General features: G+C 34.3%; 1 protein-coding gene across 2 annotated transcripts; it reads left to right on the top strand.

Moving 5' to 3' along the window:
• The first annotated feature begins 3,647 nt into the window (after positions 1-3,647).
• On the top strand, positions 3,648-22,000 carry LOC11442832 (uncharacterized). 2 transcript variants are annotated; one of them, XM_003607227.4, is made up of 32 exons: positions 3,648-3,930; positions 4,010-4,183; positions 4,668-4,763; positions 5,521-5,590; positions 5,734-5,864; positions 6,269-6,409; positions 6,496-6,653; positions 7,293-7,461; positions 7,556-7,654; positions 7,807-7,884; positions 7,965-8,024; positions 8,130-8,287; positions 8,427-8,628; positions 9,249-9,368; positions 10,143-10,231; positions 10,305-10,409; positions 10,582-10,680; positions 11,303-11,391; positions 13,359-13,507; positions 14,383-14,526; positions 14,606-14,713; positions 14,921-15,031; positions 15,529-15,636; positions 15,727-15,837; positions 16,689-16,864; positions 17,024-17,495; positions 17,971-18,078; positions 18,266-18,324; positions 18,597-18,975; positions 19,549-21,075; positions 21,280-21,484; positions 21,594-22,000. In XM_003607227.4, exons 1-32 carry the CDS (start codon positions 3,823-3,825, stop codon positions 21,674-21,676), a joined length of 5,886 nt encoding a protein of 1,961 aa, XP_003607275.2. In that variant the 5' UTR covers positions 3,648-3,822; the 3' UTR covers positions 21,677-22,000. The 2 variants fall into 2 exon arrangements, with proteins under 2 accessions (XP_003607275.2, XP_024636801.1); XM_024781033.2 differs by having other exon boundaries at positions 15,529-15,645.
• Positions 22,001-22,053: the final 53 nt, after the last annotated feature.

Here is a 22,053-nt window from a genome sequence, read left to right as displayed (position 1 = left end):
AAACAAGTCATATGTCATTAATACAGTCAATGAAAACGTGTTAGTGGTTGTAACCGCCCAAAACCACATTAATGGCTCTGAATCTTTCCAGATTTTATATTCCGGAATGTCCTTAGCCCTACAGGAAGTGCCAATTTTTTCCTCGTTCGCCACCATTATCGCATTAATCAGGAAAACATATTCCGGAAAACATATGTGCATTCCGGAATGTAGATTCTGAAATGCATCAGTGATGGCCGGTGGTCTGCACCACATGTTTTTGTCGGTGGTCAAGTAAAAAAAAAGGGTGGTAAAACGCATTTTTTGACTGCATTTATGGCCTCCCAACCGTTTTTGACCCACCCCTCCCTATAAATAGCCTTCCAAACCCCACCATTTCTCACATCATCCTCTCCTACCCTCTCCTCCTCTTCTTCCTTCTACAACCATGATTTTCCATAGTTGGCCTTTCATAGATAAGGGTTTCGTTGAAAACTTTCAGGGTTTGCATGAACGGTCAATGAGGATGGAACCGCGATGCAACGAAGCGCGGTTCATCTGAGGGTCATGTGGGTCAGTGTGGTTCTTAGCTTGGCATGTCTGGGCGTAAGTTTGAGCACCCCCCATCTCCCTCAGGGGCATTGTTCTCCTCTTCCCTCCTCCTCTGGTTTTCCTCCAATAGGCAAACTACTGGCATGTCCCATCACATATCAGTGGTTAGGCTCTTAGGAAATTAGAATTAGGCTCATAGGAGATTAGAAATAGATTTAGGATCTTATGTGATAAGCTTAAAAAGCTTGAAAATTATTGTAATGTATTGTTCATATATTAATAAAATGAGTTGTTTTTATGTTTGTGTCTTTTTATTTCTGTTTTTTATTTTATTTGCATTTTATTTTACGAATTTTGAAGATTAAAATTGCAAAATTCTGGTAAAACATTATTCTGGATTTTCAAATCCGGAAACATCTGCAAAATTCTGACAATACCATCCGGAAAACGAAATTCGGACCAAAGGTAAAATTGGAAAAAATAAGGCGCACGAGGAAAGGCATCGGGTGGGAAAAGTAATTGTCTTTTGTTGTTTGTTTGCATAGATGCCTTGTAAGGTCACATTAGTGAGGCATGTAACTTGAAGCTACGATGCATGTTTTTTGCATCTGCAATTCATATTTAATCTTGATTATATCGCTGAAATGACTTTTACATTAATGTATTTATACGTAATGCATATGCATGGATATGGAGTTCACCAATTTAGTGTATGTTTAGATTGATATGGAGTTCACCAACATTATCAATTGTATCATGATTTTGTGAAACTTTAAAGCGCAGTTTTTGTTAAAACCACATTAATTTTTTCGATCTCATATTTCCAAACATACACTTAAAATTATTTATCTCTGGATAGCAAAACACACACAAATTTTAATAAATAAAACAAGTGCCATTAAAACTCACAAAATAAATGTCTATTAGAGTTTGAATCGCCAATTTAGTATTTGATTTAGTATTTGAAATCACAAGCATTTAGTCCCTTAAGCTTTCAAATGGGTAATAGAAAGCACTTGAAATTGTATCTAGTCAATCAATTTGGTCATTTTGTTATGTTAGGGTGTATTTGGTAAAATTAAGTTATAAGCTAGCTGATAGCTGGAAGCTTATGGCTGAAAAACTAGTTGATTGAAATTAAAGTGTTTGGTAAAATTAGCGTTTAAAATGACTGATAAATATAAAATGACAGAAAAGTACACATAAGTTTAATATGTTTTTAAGGGACATATATTTAATATGTTATGAATTATATTTATAAACATTTTTAACTAATATATTTATTATAACAATTTTAATTTATTTCAAAGTATTTTTTTGTCTTTAAAATGATAAATGTGATATATGAATTTAATTGACATTATATTTAATAAATTTTGTATATTATTACAAAAAAAAATTGAATGAGACCGTATAAAAAAATACAAACCTCAAAACATAAGGAACATTAAAAAAACATCAAATAGAAAGGAAAAAAAAAGTGAAAACGCAACTGTAAAAAAAAAAAAAAAAAACACAACGTGGGTAGTTATGTTTTTTTGAGTGGGTAGTTTTCTAAAATAAAAAAAATGATATAAAGATCAAAAATGGAAAAAAAATATAAAAAAACTATCAGTTATAAGCTAAAAAGCTACTTGAATTAGCTTTTCAAAAAACGCTATATGCTCGTGAGAAAAGCTTGTTACCAAACACGTCACGTTTTCATCCAATGAACTTATAAGTTAATCTAACAAGCTATAAACTAGCTTATTTATGTTACCAAACACAGCCTTAGTCTATCAGGAATATGACATGGAGGTTAAATGCATGGACTAAAATTATCAATTCTATATATAAACTGAATTTTAGTGTTGTCAACATTTGTGTCCCTCCTCAAACCTTTGTAAATTTTAATGTTAGTGAGCCTACAATCACAAATTAGTTAGAGAATATGATGAGTGGGGATCGTCATTTGCAAATGGTACTCCAATTAAAGCAACAAGAAGATATTCTTCTTCATCCAATGTTGAAGCCATAAACCTTGATTTTTTTTTAAAAGAGCCATTGTGGGAGAAAGGTTGTTACTCCAACTGCCGGAACTCGGAAGAACATAGGTATAGAATTCTTCACATGTCCTTTGCCAAAGGTATAATCTGAAAATATTTTATATTTTATATTCTTCACTTGTTTTATGAAAATATTTTATATTTTCATTTCATATTACTTTTACTAGTTGACAAAGAGAAAATAGACTTTTAAAGTGAGACATGTAATGGAGAAAATATAATATTCTAAATTGCTAGCTATGAATACATGCATTTTAAGAAATAATAAAGATATCTTTTTGACATTTTTATTGTTTTCGAAAATGCAAAATATTGTTTAGTTTAAGAGTATCTTTAAGAGTGAAAGGAGAGTTAAATGTCCTTAGCCAACATTCTTGAAAAATAACCCTCGGTGTAGAGATCAATAATATTGATAGATTGGATTCAACTCATCAAAACCTAAACATTTATTTGGCTTCATGGAAGAAATAGCCTCTCCCATTCTTCAAAAGAAAACAGAGTAGTGATTAGTGAATGCTTATTTTTTTTTTATTTTTTATCAAATAGTTTAATAATTATTGAAATTTCATTCCTTAAAAACTTCAATCCTTATAAACAAGCTCTGATCATAAGGATAGTAAAAGCTTCATTATGAGCCACATGTATGAAATAATTAACAATAATTTAAATAATATTTTAAATCAGTCAAATCCTATTATAATATAAACAAGGATAATGTTAATTAGTGCTCCGGAGTGCCCGGGCACTAGTTAAGCAGCTAAAAATATAAAGAAAAAACAAAGTATTTCCTCCGTTTTTAATTATAAACAAATTTTGACTTTTAAGTTTATTTAATTAATAATGTACGTGGTCTATATAACATTAAAAACAACATTTTTTCAAGTTTCAAAAAGTAAAATACACAATTTTTGAGAAAACATTTCCTTTTATAATTTCTTAACTAGTGATTATAAATTAAATATATTTATTTAATTGTGTTATATTCCAAATAAGATAAAATAGCTAGTTTTAAATTAAAAAATGTGTAAAGATTAAAGAAAATGTGTTGGTAATTTGGTAACACCACCTCGAGTGCGTTGAGTCCACGCAGGGAGAGCCTCGTGAAAAAATGACTATCAGAGTTACACACTGATAGAAAGCGCGAAAAAGAGTACAACCAAATCAAATAAATAGATTAAACTAAACCCTTCAATTCAATTTTCTGGGTTTTTAGGGTTTAACTTCTCATTCGTTCTCTCCTCCAACAATGGCTGATACCACCTCCGTAGACGCTTCTCTCTGGTGGGACTCATTCACTCTCCTCTTCACTGAGCTTGAAGATTCATCTCTCTCCTCAGATCTCCCACTCAATTTGGTACACTTTCCGTATTCTCTCACTGTCTTCAATTGCATTTCGATTTGTGCATTTACACGATTCGTTTTGCTGTTTTTAGGCTAAGAAGTTGAAGGATAATCATGCTTGGTTCGTGGATACCCTTTCGTGCTTCAAACCGCCTAATCAAAAGTCTAAGGATGCTTTGAATTCGAAGAATGTGAAAATTGGATCTCACCAAATGAATATTGAACCTCAGTTGAAAGATAAAGCTCTGCAAATTAGCTCCTGCTTGGTTAGTTGCTTCATCATTTCGGTCATTGTAGCTCTTAATGATCATTACTGAATTATAAATTTCATGATTATCTATGAAGCACTGACACTAGCACTGGACATGACACTGACACGAACACGTCTAATTGAACATAATCACATCTGTCGGTGTCAGAGTGTCAGACTCCAGACACACCATTATATCAAAAGTGTCGGTGCTATAGAGGTCACTATGTTTATATTTGGGGTTTCGAAAGTTTACGGTGGACCAAAAGATTTTAATTGCCGAGAGAAAATTCAAATTATGTTTCTAACCAGTGAAATTTGAAAAATTATCCCCATGATTGGAAGTGATATTAATGCTATTGAATAGATAGTTTTTTTTTTATTAGTCTTCTTGATTATGGGTTGGGGAATGTACTTGTTAGTGTTAATTTGTCAAGAAAATTCTGTATGTTGATTGATTTATGGAGGTGTCTTTTTATTGCTATTCATGCTTATTTCAGTTACTGGACGAGGTTCAATCGTACATACTTGTTGAAAGGTACATTGAAGATAACAATGCAGCTATTGATTCCAAGGCTCCAGACTTTATTCAAATTGTAAGTAGCTCAATACCTCTAGCTATTCCTTTATATATAATATTGTAGTTGTATTGTGCTTTATAGTTTATACAATGGTCATATGTTGGGTTATTTAGTCTCAGGATTTGGCTTATCTCATAGGTTGTCACTGACATATTGCAAATAAAACAACGAAAGTGAATCATGTATGAAGTCATTGTTTGATGGATTCCCAAAATTTATTTGTAGATTTTTGGTGACATGTTTATTGTTTGAGACTTTAGACTAGTAGTGGTTGGGAGTTTGATATTTGACATACTATTTGAAATGACTTATAATTGTGCAACACTATATTTCATGCTACATATTTTGGCTTTGGTAGAAGGTCTAATGCCATATGTGTTCCACAAATTCCATGCATATGCATTATTTTTCATTTTAATCTCACTACATGATCTCTCTTGTTGTGCATAGACATGTAAAACGTTCCCTGTCTTCGTGTTCTCTCAGTTTAAAACCTTTCTGGCTTTTCCTCTTTACGCCATTTATCTTTAATGTGTTGAAGTTATTAATATTAATTATATTTTGCTTCTCTATATCGCTTTTATTTCATATATTATAGTTCATAATATATTGGTATTTTAGCTGCTTCCAAACTATGTAAGAGTCTTGTTTGAGAGATATTTCACATGGAAAATTGTTTGTTCAAAAAGTAGGGCAGCATTGCTGACAGTTACCTGTGTGATACATGTTTTTGATATCCTGTTTATGACTTGATTTCTATCTTGTTATGAAGATATTAATTGAATATTACAAGGAGCGGCAGTGTTTGTTGAAGTGCATCAGGTGGATTCTCATGTATGCTAGTAAGTGTCATGTTATTTTTATGTCAACTTAGTAGTTGGTACTTGCTCTGTCAATTCTTTGTATGGCAGACATACTTACATGTCTACTCTCTCTTAGTTGAATTTTCTTGTTGGTATTACTTAGACCTGGACATTTCATGCAGTATACATTGGTCCTGTGTCTGAAAACAACTCTGTGAAGGAGGAGGCAAAAAAGCTATTTCATGATGGACTGGAAAGTAAATTAGTATCTTCCTTGGAGGGTCTTTTATCTTGCAGTTACCCCGAGCAAATGGTATGTTCAGTCTCCATGCACCATCCTTCTTTAATTTTGCATGGCCCTATAAGACGGGTAGACGGGTAGTTAACTTGTCTTCAACACGAGATCGTCACACAGCTTAGATGTAACCTTTTCAATCTCTGTGTGCGTTGTAAAATCAATAGCCAAGTCTTACTGTATAGGATTGTCTTGCCACTCTTTTACACGTTCTTTAGTCTTGATTAGAGTGTTTCGTGTCTCCAAGCTCTGTGATGTTGTACCAGTAGCTTACCTTGTGCAACATGTGAAGAACTTAAAATTGGGAACTTTTTATGGGGATTTACTTTGTTTTCAATTGGTATGTTCATTCATGATATGAAGTGTAACCGAAAATTTCATTCCTTGATGACACAATTTATTGAACTGTGGAATGCTTGAAGGATGTTGATCTGTTTACTCTATGGGCTGAGGAGACTCTAATTGAAGACAATTTGGTTTTAGACATTCTTTTCCTGGCCTATGATGGCCCATTTTGTACTTGTGGTAGTGAGATATGGAAGAAGTTTGGTTCTATTTACAAGGTATACTGATATACATCTGCTTATACTTGATTTGTTGTGATATCTTCACAAGTCAGAACCTTGCTCAAGATTATCTTTTGATTCAGGGGATCTTAGCTGGTGAATATAACTTGGGAAAGCTGGCAATTACTTCAGAGTCACATCAGCTGTCTTATCATGTCAAAGTTCAGCTGCTGCTTATTTTGATAGAAACCCTAAACTTGGAGAACCTTCTTCAAATGGTTCATGACGAAACACCTTACAGGTTAGACTAGTCTTTGTTTATATCATATATACAGTACTTATGAAGAATACACATTGTGTAACTGACAGATAGTTATACCAATGAAATACTGCGAGTTGCAGCGCCGTAATCTTAAGCCTCATTCTGATGAACTGGCTGAGTGCTGAACTGAATGCAGTGTGCCATATTAATTCCACTTTGTCTGTTAGAGTATATTCTAGTTGAGAAGACAATCACGGGGCAGATGTTCCATCCTTTTAGTCTTGCCTTAATTATTTGATTTCATTCATTTTCCTCGGAAGAAATTGCTTACTTTCTCCTGTTCTGTTCTTTGTTGTAATATGTCAAACCTTCTCCCTGATGGCTTATACTTTTGTAACTTGTTTGTGATGTAAATTATATGTCCTAAAGTCATTGCTAGATTTCTTTGATTTTACCAATAATTTAGTGCCATCTAGTTTGATTATTTTAATTTGCCAGTCTTTGATATTCGTTGTCTTGAACTGTGGGTTTTAAGCCTATAGGCTGACATTCACAGTGATGCTTCTGTGGTCTTCTTATTGTAGTTCTATAGGCTGACATTATCTGTCTGTTTGTATTTCATGGTTGTTTTTATCATTGATATTGTTTTATTGTTGCAAAATTTGTTTGGATTTCCAGGAGAGGTGCATCTACTTTCTCCTTTACTGATGTGCAAGAGATGGATGCACTAGTTTCTACTTTCAGTACTTTTGAAATGAATGAAGCCGGTCCTTTAATTCTAGCATGGGCAGTATTTCTTTATTTACTCTCTACACTTCCGGGAAAAAATGGGAACAACGAGCTCATTGTATGTGGTTAAGTTATATTTGAAATTTTTTATTTACTACTCCAGCTTATGCGCTTATTACAAATTTTACCCTATTTATTTTCTCTGCCTCCAGGATATTGATCACATTGGTTATGTTCGTCAAGCCTTTGAGGCTGGATCATTACATTACTGTCTCAAAATTCTCCAGTGTGACATTTTGAAGGATTATGATGTGAGTCATTCTTTCCTGGGATGCATAAATTGTTATAATGGATGAGTTTTTGTTAAACCTTGACCGGGGCCTCTTTTCCTGTTTAAAAGCATTTGACTTTATGCTATACTAAATTGCCCTTACAGCTTTATGCTTTTCCCATGTCCATTCAGGGCCCAGTGTCCGGTTATCGCAGTGTTTTGAGGACATTCATATCTGCATTTATTGCATCTTATGAGATCAACCTTCAGGTATGGTTGTAAAATCTATAGTTAGCTTTAAGGAAATGTTTTTCTTCTTTCTCATTTGATCTGCTTCAACAAATGTACAGCCTGAGGACAATAACTCCACTCTGATACTGGATATTATCTGCAAGATTTACCGTGGAGAGGTTTGGATGTATAACCATAGCCCTTCAGTTCACTCATTACTCCATTATTACAATATCTGCCGGTGATCATTTATTGATTAAAGGACTCTGCTCGTATACTTTCAGGAATCTCTGTGTGTTCAGTTTTGGGACAAGGGAAGTGTTATTGATGGTCCAATTCGGTCTCTTCTTTTCAACCTAGAGAGTGAGTTCCCTGTCAGGACCGTAGAGCTTGTTAGACTCCTTTCATCCCTTAGCGAAGGAACTTGGCCTGCAGAGTGTGTGTAAGTACAATTTTTTTTTCTCTCTTATCTCATATATTGGGATGAGTATGACACTGCAATTGGTCTCTTAAACTCGTGGGGACATTTTTCTTTTCTTCAATTGTTGGCTGCCTTTCTCATGGGTGCAGTTTTTGAACAGGTATACCTTTCTAGATAGGTCTGTTGGTATATCATCCTTGCTCGAGATCAGCAGTGATTTGCTTGCAGATGATGTCTACCATATTCTTGAGGCACCACATGCAGTGCAGGTTCCTGGAATCGAGGGATTGTTTGCTCCGTCTGGAACTCGTGGGCGTGTCTTGAAAGTTGTTGGAGAGAAAACTGCCCTTGTACGATGGGAGGTGAGTTTTCCTTATATTTTAGAGTGCCTACTGTAACCTTGTTGATGATCTATGATCATATGTTCTCTTCACAGCCAATTTCAGGCAGTATGGAAATAGATTACTGAATTTTTTTGTTCTTATAATGTTATTGCTTATTCTTGTATTACTTCGTCTCCTTTTTACCATATTTTTGGAATAACCAGTAAAACGTGAGTCCTGCTCAGCACATCTAGTGAGGCTGGTTCTGAAAGTTGCTAACAGAATGGGATCAATTTTTATTTAGTATTGTATCATTTTAAAAAAAAAGTCAATTTATTTCTGTTCACCTAAGCTTAATTTAGGTATTTGTTTTACCTACATTTGGTTACAGCTAAATCACTTGCTTGCCAATCCCAAAATAGCACAATATTTAAAAATTCTCTATGAATTGGTGACGGGTTTCCAATCTGAAATATTATTCTTCACTGATAATAAAATAAATACCGGTGTTTATGTTTTCCATTATTGACGTTCTTTTTAGCTGGATTGTAAAAATGTTTTATACTCATTATGATTTTTAGTTTAATTTAGAGACTTTGCATCTCATCAATATATCTCAATTGCACAATTCCCTGCTGACAAAATTTTCATTTTTCTAGTATTCCCCATCTGGAGTATTTGTGTTACTCCTACATTTGGCTCAAGATATGTATTTGAATAACAAGGAGGAAGTTTTTTTCACTCTTGACCTGCTCAGTAGATTGGCATCCTTTAACACTGTAAGTTGGTTAGTTTCATTGGCCATTTATTTCCACTTTGATTCTTTAAAAGAATACATCAATTGCTTTTAATTGCTGCAACTTCTTTCATGACTGATTTTATGGAGCACAATGAACACTTAAAAACAGTCCAGTATAATATTTCTCATTATAAGATTAAATGTGTTGAATAGCTGAAGTTAAGGATAAGATCTGTACAGCAATTGTCTTGGGGTTGTCTTTTTGTCTACCTAATGAATTTGGTCATTGATTGTTTGTTTTGGCTTAATTTGACTTTACCTTTGTTGTTATTATTTGTTGGATCCGATTTAGTTATCATCTTGCTTCTAGTATTTTAGAGCTGATTGTTTCATAGCCTCTCAGTTTTGTAGTAACTTTATCAAATATTTGGAAAAAAATTAGAATGTTAATAATCCACATATTATTAGAGAAGTGACACAATGGTTTTGGTCCCCAATAGTCTGTCTTTTGAGTATCATGATGCTCTTGATATTTATGACGAGTTTGCTTTTATTATTGTCTGTTTTGGCATGGGGACTATATTCTGCTTCACTCTTCGGATATTCTGTTTTTCTAAGCCTTGATTTATGAACTTGTTACGGTTCTCTATCTTTACTTGGTTGACTGAATCAAGTATGGACTCTGTTGATGCTTGAAGTTGCTTGTACTAAAAAGCATTTTCATGGAATGTAGTCCAAGCTTTATAAAATTCCTGTACTTTTTCTGTATCATGACTTTGCCCGTTTTTTTCTCAGTTTTACTTACCATGTGCAGGCTGTTTGTTTTGCAATGACGGACCTTAGCAACTCTATGCAATTTCATGCTATTGGCCTGCCGAATGAGCGGGTTGAAAAGAATGTCTGGTAAATTTTCATTTTGGATAACTGTCCTTTATTAGTTATATATTGTATTTACCTTTTCTCTTCACTTATTCAGGGTGGTTGAGATGATTTGCAATCTAGTAAAAAACCCGCCTTTGAATTCATATGGTGCTGCACTTATGTCAATGGGCCTTAAGATTTTGGGTATCATGTTGATCTGGTAATTATACTTATTCTCTTAATTGATCTGTATTTGTATCTCTCGAGTCTCGAGTAAAACACTTATATTCAGGAGGAACGTTTAAGGCTGTTTCCTTGTTGGATCTTCATTTGTTTTGGAATTAATTGTGTTGTCAGGAAAGGTTTACTAATTTTTTCCCCTTTCTATCCAGTTCTCCATCTAATGTTACAGCAGTCACTCTAAATGCGAATCTATTTGATATCACTTTGCAGACAACTGTGTTCAGTGTAAGCAGTAATGGCTTGTCAAGGTAAAACCCTATTTTTAAAATAGCATCCATATACAAATGGGCACTTTATCATCTTCATGAAATTGGCTCTGAATTATCTCCCATGTAAAAACAAAGGGATGATCATCGATCAAGATTCAAATCATTAATCAAATACCTATTTGCCAATCGTTAACAGGATCTTATTATGAATAAGATCCTATTAATAGGTATTATTATGAATAAGATCTTTAAATACCTATTATTAAACCAGTTTGCCAATCGTTAACAGGATCTTATTATGAATAAGATCCTATTAATAGGTATTATTATGAATAAGATCTTTAAATACCTATTATTAAACCAGTTTTAATAGGTATTTGGTTAAACCTATTCCCATGTAATAAGGTATAATAATAAGGTATACTGTGCTCACAGCAATTTGTGTTGATTAGGTTCAGTTTTTCTTTGAATCGAGATATGAATCACGTATCATAAGATATTGTTAACCATGGGTTGTTTTAATCCTTTATCCTCTATTTTATGACGTCGTATTTGCTGCATTTTTTTCTGTTGGTCTTATACTCTCAGTGGCTTGTAGTTACTACTGTATTTTATAAAATGCTTTTAATTGATATCTCCCTGTTATTCTGTCTGTTTCCAGTGGGTCATGGATGCTTTCTGGCAGACTGGCTAGAATGCTTTTAATTGACTGTGAGCAAAACAGTAATGACTACCCCTTGGCAATATCAGGTATGGCTAACATGATATCTCATGCATTTTACTGTGACAACTGACAATGGCATTTATTTGTTTCTGATTGTGATGGGAACCCGGGTTAAGAGCGAAATGAAAAATGGTGTTTTTTATTGAAAAAGAAACTATTACAGAAGGTGGCCTCCGTAATCCTGGAGCTAAGTTCCTTCAGAGAACCATTGTTCCGTGCCCGTAACCAACTCAATAATGATTTTCCTTGATATCTCATTCTTCTCTCCTCCTCCCTATATAACATGCTCAGCCTTCTTTCTATCTCTGTAACTAACTCTCCCTTTGGACAATTGGGCTTATGGTTGTAGACACGGAACCTGTCAGATTGTTTGCGTCTCTTGCATTCTTGTGCTTATCTTTAAAGATACCCCTCTCCCCCACCCCACCAAAAAAAATTATGTTGATTTTAATCTATTATTTTTTAATCTATTGGATGCTTGTTTTGAAAGATTTGTAAGTCTTGGTGCCGCATTAGACTTAGAATTCTGATAAGATGCTGTGTCTTTTCCTTTTACTGCAAGATAGTAATTTAATAATGACCAAAGACTAGAAAAGGAAGAAAAATACAATAATAACTCTTTTGCTTGATAGTGTATGCAAATAGTATAGCGTTCTGCATTGCGTATTCTGTATCTCTCAGTTGAGGTAGTTAGCTTCTGTTATCTTACAAAGAGTTAGATTTAGCTACTCAACTCTTTTGTTAAAGACTTGGTCTGTAAGATTTTTACAAATAATGATGTAAACCTTTTACTCTAGTAGCAGAAAATCATTTCAATCATATTACAAAACATTCTTCATTTATTTCATTTCAAATTCTCTTAAACCTAAACTTCTTCATGGTATCAGCGATGAAAGAGCACAATAGTAACCAACTCCAACGGTAACCGTTAGTATAAGTTTTCAGCTATACTTCAATTACCCCAAACACATGGTGACTGCACTTTGAGTTTGACTGAAAGAGCACATAAGTGAGAGGAAGGGAGGGGTTCTATGAGAGAGTCAGCAAGTTACTCAGCAATGGCTACATGCTGAAACACTAGGGCTTTAGAAAGAACCTTTTCTCAAACCGAGTCTATCTATTTTCATGTGTTTAGTCCAAGAATGTAACACATGGCTATGCGATAAGGAAACAACACCGAGATGGTCACAGTAAAGTTTCGGAGCAGTGAAACTAATCCCCAGTTCTTATTAATAGGTAACACATGGCTATAAACTGGTTTACCTATTATTATTAATAGGTATAACCAAATACCTACTATTTGGTTAAACCTATCTTCAAATACCTATTAATAGGTATTATTATGAATAAGATCTTATTATTAAACATGATCTTATTATTATACCTTATTACATGGGAAATAGGTTTAACCAAATACATCAACTTTCTTTGACCCATTTTTGCTTATAAATAGGAATGGAGGGAGTAATCTTTAAGCTCTCTAAATACCTGGTGTAAACACATCAAAAGTCCCAGAAAATGATTTAAATCTGTTATGTTTCAAAATCAAATAGAGACAATATTGAAAACTATAAAATTAATCCATCAGTAATACTTTTCATTAATTGAACAATGGTAGGGGTACATGTATTTATATGGGAAGCTTATTGCTCTGTACAACAGAAACTAACATGACAGATTCAGTTGCTGACAGCTGTCAGAAACTGCCTATAACAGAATGAAAAGGCATGTAGTGTTCATCACTCCACGCTCTTGTCGTGTACACTAACACCATATATTTGAAAGTGTTCTTCAGTTCATTCCTTTTAAATTCTCACAATCCTAAACTTGTTCAGTACTTTATGACAATATATTGATATAGATCTATGTTGATTTATATTTTCAATATAGGATTAATTCTAGGAATTGTTGGTCTAGCATGCTTTTGTGAAGTTCCGTGTTATATTATATCCATTTTTTATTTTGGTCTTATGTTCTTGTCTGAATCCTGCAGTGCTGGAGTTCACCATACAACTTGTCGAAACAGGAGTAGAGAATGATGTTCTCCTGGCATTGATCATTTTCTCTTTCCAGTATGTCCTGGTTAATCATGAGAATTGGAAATACAGGATAAAGCATATTAGATGGAAAATAACATTGAAGGTATGTCTTGTTTCTTTTTAAAGTTACTCAATTTTATATTGTTTTAATTATTCTTTAGAGAAGAAATTCTAAGATTGTGAATGACATCTTTTCTGTTAGTTCTTATTAGTATCTTATATTGGGCCTAGCTCATCCTTACAAAACCGACTTGTAAGGTGAGGTGTGCCACTCTTTATAAACTCATTTCAGGCCTTATCTATATCCCATTAGAGAATTTGATTTTTCACAATACACCCCCTCACGGCCAGAACTATTGTGCTTGGTGGGTGGATATAAATAGTGGGTAGTCCGGATTGACAGGCTCTGATACCATATTAGGCTTTAATTTAAGCCTGACTCCTCCATGATTCTAGGGAGTTAGTTAAGCCTACTGATACTCTATTATTGAATAACAATATGAAATTTCAATAGTTCTTCTCCTATTATCAGTGAACTGAATTGAACAATCAATAATACTTTTCTCATTCCTCCGGGACAGTTGTGGTTTCATGTTTATTTTCTTTCATTAAAATCAGCATTGGCTATGAATGCCTAATTTGTGTTGAATTATGCCAGTCTGTTTCTACTTTTGTAATAGTCCTTTTAGCATATTTATTGTTCAGGAAAAGACTTTTTATGTATGTTTGATCCTCACTAGTTATCTTATCTTTCACTGTTATGGTCAACTGAAATACAAGATTTTATTATATGCAATCTGCATTATTTTATATGGCTTTTACTTACTTGAAAAGACATTTCCATGACAATAAATTAGGGGAAATAGTTTTGCTGCTCTGAAGTTTAAGTCAGTTGATTGTACTTCGTTGTAGGTGTTATACTTAAGACTTAACAATTATTCTATTCTGATTATTTCCAACTATGGGATACTTTTGTAGGTTCTTGAGTTGATGAAAAAATGCATTATATCAATGCCTTATTGTGGAAAGTTGGGTGAGATCATACACAATGTGTTGTTCTCTGATTCTTCCATCCACAACATGCTTTTCCATATTGCTTGCACTACTGCACATGCTTTGGAGGTGCATAATTTGAAGCCTTTTGTTTATTTGTAATTTTGTTATTGTATATCATATTGACAAAATCATTTCTTTTTAACAGAAATTGCATGCAAGCCGCTTCTTTGATCCAATGGAAATTGAAGGGTTGCAGCTTGCTATTGGTTCTGTTTTCGATATTCTTTCAGAGATGACCACCAAACTTTCTAAGGTACAAAGGAAAACCACCAATGTTATATCTTGAATAATCATTATTAATTTGAATAGTTTTTAGTCACATTTAATTACAGAGTTTCATGGGATGACAATGAATTTTGATGAAATGTCATATTTTTCTTACGTTAAGCATCTTATAAGTTTCAAGCATTGTTGTTTTTGTACTATAAATCACTAATTTAATTTGTTTTATTTTGTCCAGGATACATCATCGAGCATTCCTGTTTTTCTACAGGCCGTGTTCTCATGCACAACCAAACCAGTTTCTGTTGTCACTTCTGCTATATCGTTGATTTCATACTTCCAAGATCCTGTATGAACTCCAACTTTTCTCAAATCCGAGTATCATTATATTTTTCTGATTCTTTTAATATAGCTACTTGTTGTTAACAATACACTTGAAGTGGTGGTAAATGAGTTTTTTTATTCAACAATAATGAGCGTCTTCCTTTTGTTCACTTTGTTTTCTTCCATCAATTCGGGGTCTGTGAATACTTCAGTGTACAGTATTGGTATTACTGGCATTAGCTGCATATTTAATTAGATTGATCATATTTGTCACACTTGGATTGTCAACTTGTCATCTCTCTTTTTCATGTTGTATTTCCTTTTTTTTTCATGCTTGCTTTTCCTTCATCAACTATACATAATTTAGTGCATTTGATGTCATAATATAGAGGCCCCTGCATATCCTTGTTGATACTTGATAGATTATTTATTACTTACTATACCTCCCTGTCAGCAAGTATATACTTGACTATACCTGATTTGCTATGGCACTGTTTGACAACAGATTTGCTGCTTATGCAGGTCATCCAACTTGGTGCTGTCAGGTTTATTTCAACATTATTTACAACAACAGATTGTGTCCAATCATTTTCATGTGAAACCACATACTTTGCTCCAGATAATCAGGAGGTTTGGGATGTTAGTTTCAATTTCTTTAAATTTATTGTTCTTTTGGTTTATAAGCTTGATTTGAGTGATGGTTTTTCTAATTGGATATAGATCATTAATTTGAGGCACTCTATGAGCTACATATTGAAGGAGAAATCAGAATTAAATGAAGATCTTTTGGTTGCAACAGTTAATCTGCTTACTTCTGCAGCACATTACCAGGTTAAAATTATATATAAAGTGAATTTAAGAAATGGGGTTTTACATTTGTTGCGTAGAAGCTGCTAGTTTACTTGAAGTAATACCATCTTTTTTTTTTTTGTAAATTCTAATTTCAGTCACTTAGACTTTTAGTAGCAGAAATCTCTGTTTTGTTGCCAACATTTTAAAAACGTTATCACCGTAGGATTTGCATAGCAGTTGGGAAGAAAAGGGAAAGGGAGGGAGGGGAAGGAAATGAAGGGAGGAGGGAAGGTAGACTCCCACCCTATTTGAAAGTCAGAAACCTCCCGATTTGGGAAACTAATAAAAACGGGTAAAGGAGAGTTTTGGAGGGTTTGTAAAAAATCCCGAATGCCTTTCCTACTTTTTATAACACTCCCAAACAAAGGAGAGGCCAACATGCGAGTGTTTGGCAGCTATATATTAGACTTCTATCTTATTTTCTCTAATATAGATTAATGAGTTGGATAGGGATATAATAGAACATTATGACAGTGTTTGAATCATGTAGCCGACCTCATTTGGTGGGATAAGGCTTGGTTGTTGTTGTACTTAACTCTCAGTTCTAATTGAATAAGGAAACCAATCATAAAAGGTAAGGAAAAATGAAAACCCCTAAAGATATAATATTAATATGGATTAAAATATCTAAGATACAGTATTAATATTTTGATATACTTCTTTGTATATTCTAACAATGTTGTTGACTTTTGCAAGCTTAGAATCCTGAATATACTGATTTCAAATTACTGGATCAGAAGTCTGTTATAGTATTTTGTTTGGGGGGGCTCAATTACACTCTTGTTTCACTGTAATTAGATGCGTTAAATTTCCAACATTTGTTTCTGCAGCCTTCTTTTATTGTTGCCATCTTGGCTCCAGGGGAGAACAATGAGGACCGCTCATGTATTAGTGATGCAAACCTGCAAAGGAAGGAAACTTCTGTGGTACCACCTGTTTCTAAAGGCTCAGTTCTGGTAGATGCACTTATAAACTATATTGAACGGGCAGATGATCTGATCAAAAGGTACGATCCGGAGGGTTTTGTGGTTGGGTGAAGGGGGTTGTTTCTCTGTTTTTCAATTCAATTTTCATCCTTATTGCTTCTTCTTTTTGTAGATTAGCTTGCTTGTCACATATTTCTTTTGAATAAATTTTCATATTGTATTTTTCTCTTTATCTCCAGTAAGCCCCGGATACTGCTTTGCGTGCTTAACTTGATGACTGCCTTATGGCAAGGGGCAACCCAGTATGCAAATCTCTTGGAGTCTCTAAGAAGCCGTGTAAACTTCTGGAAGCACTTGGCCAATGCAATCACGAATACTGCTAGCAGTGAAACTCCTCTACTCGAGAGTCTGAAAGAAAAAGATGCACTCAATCTGGCATACAGTTTCCGTTGTCAATCTGCCATACTGGGAATCATGGCATATGAATTATTCTTGCAGAAAAAGTTGTTGCATGCAGAGTCACTTGTGAAGAATTCAGCTGAATCTAAGGACAAGGAGCAAAATGCCACAAGAACTGAAAAATCTAAATCCGCAGATCTTCATGATCTTAAGGGAGTTTGGTCTTCTTGGTTCAAAGATTCTGTTTTAGAGAAGCTAATAAAATTGTATACTTCTTGTGGACATAAAAGTGATGTATACGACAGTGCAAAGGTTAGCTTGATGTGATTTTCCTTGTTGATTTAAATCAACAGTTGTGGTATTCTTTACTATGATAGGGTTAATTTTATAGTAATTCTCACATGGTACTATGTTATAGTTTTGTTATAAAGTTCAGTTCCATTCTCTACTCCTATAGTCTAATTGTTGAGTGCTTACATGTGTGAGAATTAAATAGTCAGATTGGTTTTCCAAATATGCTTGAGTGAATTAACTCCCAGCGGAATGTTTAATTTATACACAGACAGCAAAGAATAATAATACAATTTACGAGATTAGTTGTTAAAGCATCCCTATTCCTAAGATGCATTGAACCTATTCTACTTGCTATGCATAATCTAAACTACTTGAAAATGGGGAATATTCACGTGGTTCTATTTCCTTAACTTATACTTTTGTGACTAAATTATAGATTTGCATTATAAACTTGTAATGATTATTTAAATGTGAAGTGCATGAAAATTTGCAGGTTGCCACCAGTTTATTCTGTGTTCATGTGATGTTAAAATTAGCAGTTAACGACTCTGGAAGTTTATCTGTGTCCTTGCTTCAGAAGATTCGTGGAATTTTTACGAAGGTTTAACACTTTTCTATTTTCATCTATGATAGTAATTTATTTTACTTTACTCTGGTAACATGTTAAATGGTGTTAATCTTGATATCATGCAAGTCTTGATGAATATGTTAGGCTTCAAAAAGTTAAACTTTCATCGTCAAGACTATTTTGTCGAAATATTCTAACGCAGAAGGTTTCTTCTTTGCAGCTGACAATTCATCCCGCTTTCTCTGAATTGCTATCTCAGTATTCACAACGTGGTTACAGGTTACTAGACTTTTTGGGTTCTTCTAGTTTTAAGATCTGAAATAAAGGTTTTCTATATCAATTACATGTTGTCTGTGCTTGTTGTAAAGACAATTAACAACAATTAATTTTGCTATCTATAAATATGCATGCCTTTTTCTTGGATATTCAATTAACTTTAGGACACTCTTTTTCCACCACATGATTCATGTCTTGAATTTATGCTATCGACTAAAACAGGATTATTTTTTATATATCAATCATAATATGGTCGTTATTCTTGATTTGTACAGCGAGGGAAAGGAACTAAAGAAGTTGATTCTTAATGACCTTTATTATCATTTACAAGGAGAGCTTGAAGGGAGAAAAATGGGTATCGGACCCTTCAAGGAATTATCTCAGTATCTTGTTGAATCAAGTTTTTTGGCATCCTATCAACACCAGTTCAATGAAGATTTTTTTGCAAAGAATATGTACTTGTTTGATCTCAAACAGTTGCGAGCAGATTTGAACTTAGGTGCTTGGGATTGTTCTGATTGGAGAACATCTAAGGATATTGCAGAGACCATGTTGCGTTTCGTGCAGGACGCAAACGCAGTTATGTTGCTTTCAAGCTCAAAGCTTTCCGCATTAAAAGAATTGATAGCTGTGTTGGCTGTCTATCATGATGATGTGAGAATCTAAAATCTTGATTTCTTTTAATTCCATTTTCCTAACTGAACAATAGAGTTATTACATGTTTGGAACTGCGTTAGCCTTCTATTTCTCGCTTCCCAATATCCTTGTGCCGTGATTTTTGTGAAGCTAAACATTGGAGCTTTAGACTTAACGTGCGTTTATTCCTTTTTCACCGCTAAAACAAACAGCTACTTAGAAAGTTATATATGTTTAATTGTTGGCTTGCTAGCTCAACCACTCCTATACTGCTTCCACATGGTCATGAATTTGAGCTCTACGGTTGCTTTATGCATGATTCTTAAATGTGGAAACTGGAAAGTAGGATCCTGCTTTACCATGAAGCAGTATTTAAATCTAAACTAATTTCATCTTTTGGTAATTTATTTCATAAAATATTGAGTGAAAAGGTGTTTAAACATTAATATTCCAGTTTTCTTGTACTTTATTTGGTTTCTTAATTAACTGAGATTTTCCTGTTTAGTTATTACTCTTAGCAACTTTCTTCATCTTGTCCTTGGGTGGTTAGCTTATATCTGTTTAATATTTATTTTGTACATAATTTTGCAGTCAAAAGGGAGGGCTACCACTGGAGAGAGAATCCCAAACGAACTCATATTCACTTGTATAGATAATATATGCCAATCTTTCCTTGATACCATTGTGAGGTTATCACCAGTTCTGGATGCGTCTGAAGATATGCTCAATATTCTTGCATGCCAAGTAGAATTACTCCTCCTGTTCACTAGAACTGTTAGCAACGGTTTATCCATAGATACATCACTACTTGTTATGAAATGCGCAAGTTCAGGTCTAAAGCTGTTGAGTGAATTCAAGCTGTTACCTTCCAAAGCCAATTTGATCATGAAACTATTGCTCACGCTGCTGCTTTTGGTACTTCAGTCCAACTCCCTCAATTTGCATTTTAATGCCGCTGCAGATGAAGGTTCTGGTAACGATTTTTCAAGGGTTTCAAATGCAACCCTCGGCCTCTTACCCATTCTTTGCAACTGCATTGCTACATCTGAGCTTTGCATGCTCACCTTGTCAGTCATGGACCTGATATTAGGAAGCTTCTTGATGCCGAGGACGTGGTTACCAATCCTGCAGAATCATCTCCATATGCAGTTTGTTATGCTAAAACTCCAAGATAAAAATTCTTCTTCCATTCCAATTATAATGAAGTTATTTTTGACCATTGCCCGGACTAGAGGAGGTGCTGAAATGCTTTATTGTTCTGGCTTCTTGTCCTCGTTGAGAGTGCTGTTTGCTCAGTCTGGTGAGGCTTTCTCAAGAATTGGTAGTCCGAATCTAAACAGCGCATGTGAAAAGTTGGAAATACCTCAAGACATTTGGGGACTTGGATTAGCTGTGGTTACTGCTATGGTTCAATCCTTGGGCGATAGTTCTTCTGGCACTGCTATAGTGGAAAGCATGATGCCTTACTTTTTTTCAGAGAAAGCTCATCTTATCTTCAATTCTCTTGATGCCCCAGACTTCCCTTCCGAGGATCATGACAAGAAAAGACCTCGGGCACAGAGGCCATGGGTTTCTTTTGCGAATCTTAAAGAAACAGAACATACTTTGACGCTCATGTGTGAATTAGCAAAACACTGGAATTCATGGATTAAAGCAATAAAAAATGTGGATACACAGCTTAGAGAAAAGTGCATTCATCTTTTAGCCTTCATTAGCAGGGGAACTCAACGCCTTGGTGATTCATCAATTAGGAATCCTCCTCTTCTGTGTCCACCTACTCTTAAAGAGGATTTTGAAATTTGGTCAAAGCCTTCATGTATCAATAGCAGAAATGGATGGTTTGCTCTTTCGCCACCTGGATGTGTGCCAAAACCAAAGATCTCTTCCTTCTCAACTGCATTATCTATCTATGGTCAAGCAGATGAGACTACTGGTCCTGTTTCTAAAACATGTTTCTCTGACACTGTTGCTGTACAGGTATATAGAATCACATTTCTTCTTTTGAAATTTCTGTGTTTGCAAGCTGAGGGTGCTGCTAAAAGGGCTGAGGAGGTCGGCTTTATTGATCTTGCACATTTTCCTGAGCTTCCAATGCCAGAAATCCTGCATGGACTGCAGGTAAAGTGAGCTTCCCAAATTCCATGCATATGTTGATTTCATTTTTGTAACACGCTTTCATATAAAGAAATGCAATGTTTTATCAATGGTTGGATTATGCAAGTGTGCTAATGCCTTGCTTTACACATTTAATGTTAAGGGTCACATGAATCTGGAAAGCAAAGAATTGGATGTAAATCTGAGTAAAATTTCTTTCTGGTGCAGGATCAAGCAATTGCCATTATTGCGGAGCTCTGTCAAGCCAACAAACTGACGGATTCCTTGGAAATAAAGAATGTTTGCAACTTATTGTCGCAAATACTTGAAATGGCTTTGCAGTTGGAACTTTGTGTTCTGCAAATTTGTGGCATAAGACCTGTATTAGGGCGTGTTGAAGACTTCTCCAAGGAAGCCAAATCTTTATTTAGTGGTAATATTATTCTTCATCCTTCTGTAACAGCACCAGTTTTTTATTTTTATAATTATTTAATTTCTGTCTTTTGAGGAAGTTTTAATTATTTATTGGTTCATTATTGCAGCATTGGAGGGTCATGCTTTTCTGAAAGCATCTAGCAATTCTTTAAAACAGATGATATCATATATCTATCCTGGATTGTTGTAAGCGGAATTTGATGAGATTTGCCGTGGACAGAAGAAAATTGTTGATTGTACATAATTTCACAGGGTCACCTTGTCAGCTTTCTTCTTCCACTATTTTATAGCTAGATATTCCTCATGTTGATGTATAAATGTAGCTTTGGTAGTAAAGAGCTTTCATGTAATCGTAGTTTACTTGCCAGATTGCAAATCACATCCCGAAGGTTTGGTTATTTATAATAATATGTATAATATAAAGTAATTGAATTGTGTTCCTGCTCTAAAGGCATCATTGACCTTAGACCGGACTTAAGAATGATCAGAAAGAACTATTAGTCATTGTCAAAAAGAAGGAACTATAATTCTGCAGTTTTTGTTTAATAAAAAATAGCTTAAAATACT

This window comes from Medicago truncatula, chromosome 4 (assembly GCF_003473485.1).
Source record: "Medicago truncatula cultivar Jemalong A17 chromosome 4, MtrunA17r5.0-ANR, whole genome shotgun sequence".
Classification (NCBI taxonomy): Eukaryota; Viridiplantae; Streptophyta; class Magnoliopsida; order Fabales; family Fabaceae; genus Medicago; species Medicago truncatula.
The sequence above is the reverse complement of the archived record's forward strand: the minus strand, read 5'-3'. Positions and strand labels throughout refer to the sequence as shown.

What these genes read in the sequence shown, in the direction of transcription:
- LOC11442832 (XM_024781033.2), top strand. Translation starts at nt 3,823, where the DNA reads ATGGCTGATACCACCTCCGTAGACGCTTCTCTCTGGTGGGACTCATTC. An exon ending in CTTATGAGATCAACCTTCAG is followed by an intron (nt 7,885 to 7,964) that starts GTATGGTTGTAA and finishes ACAAATGTACAG; the next exon opens with CCTGAGGACAATAACTCCAC. An exon ending in CTACTGCACATGCTTTGGAG is followed by an intron (nt 14,527 to 14,605) that starts GTGCATAATTTG and finishes TCTTTTTAACAG; the next exon opens with AAATTGCATGCAAGCCGCTT.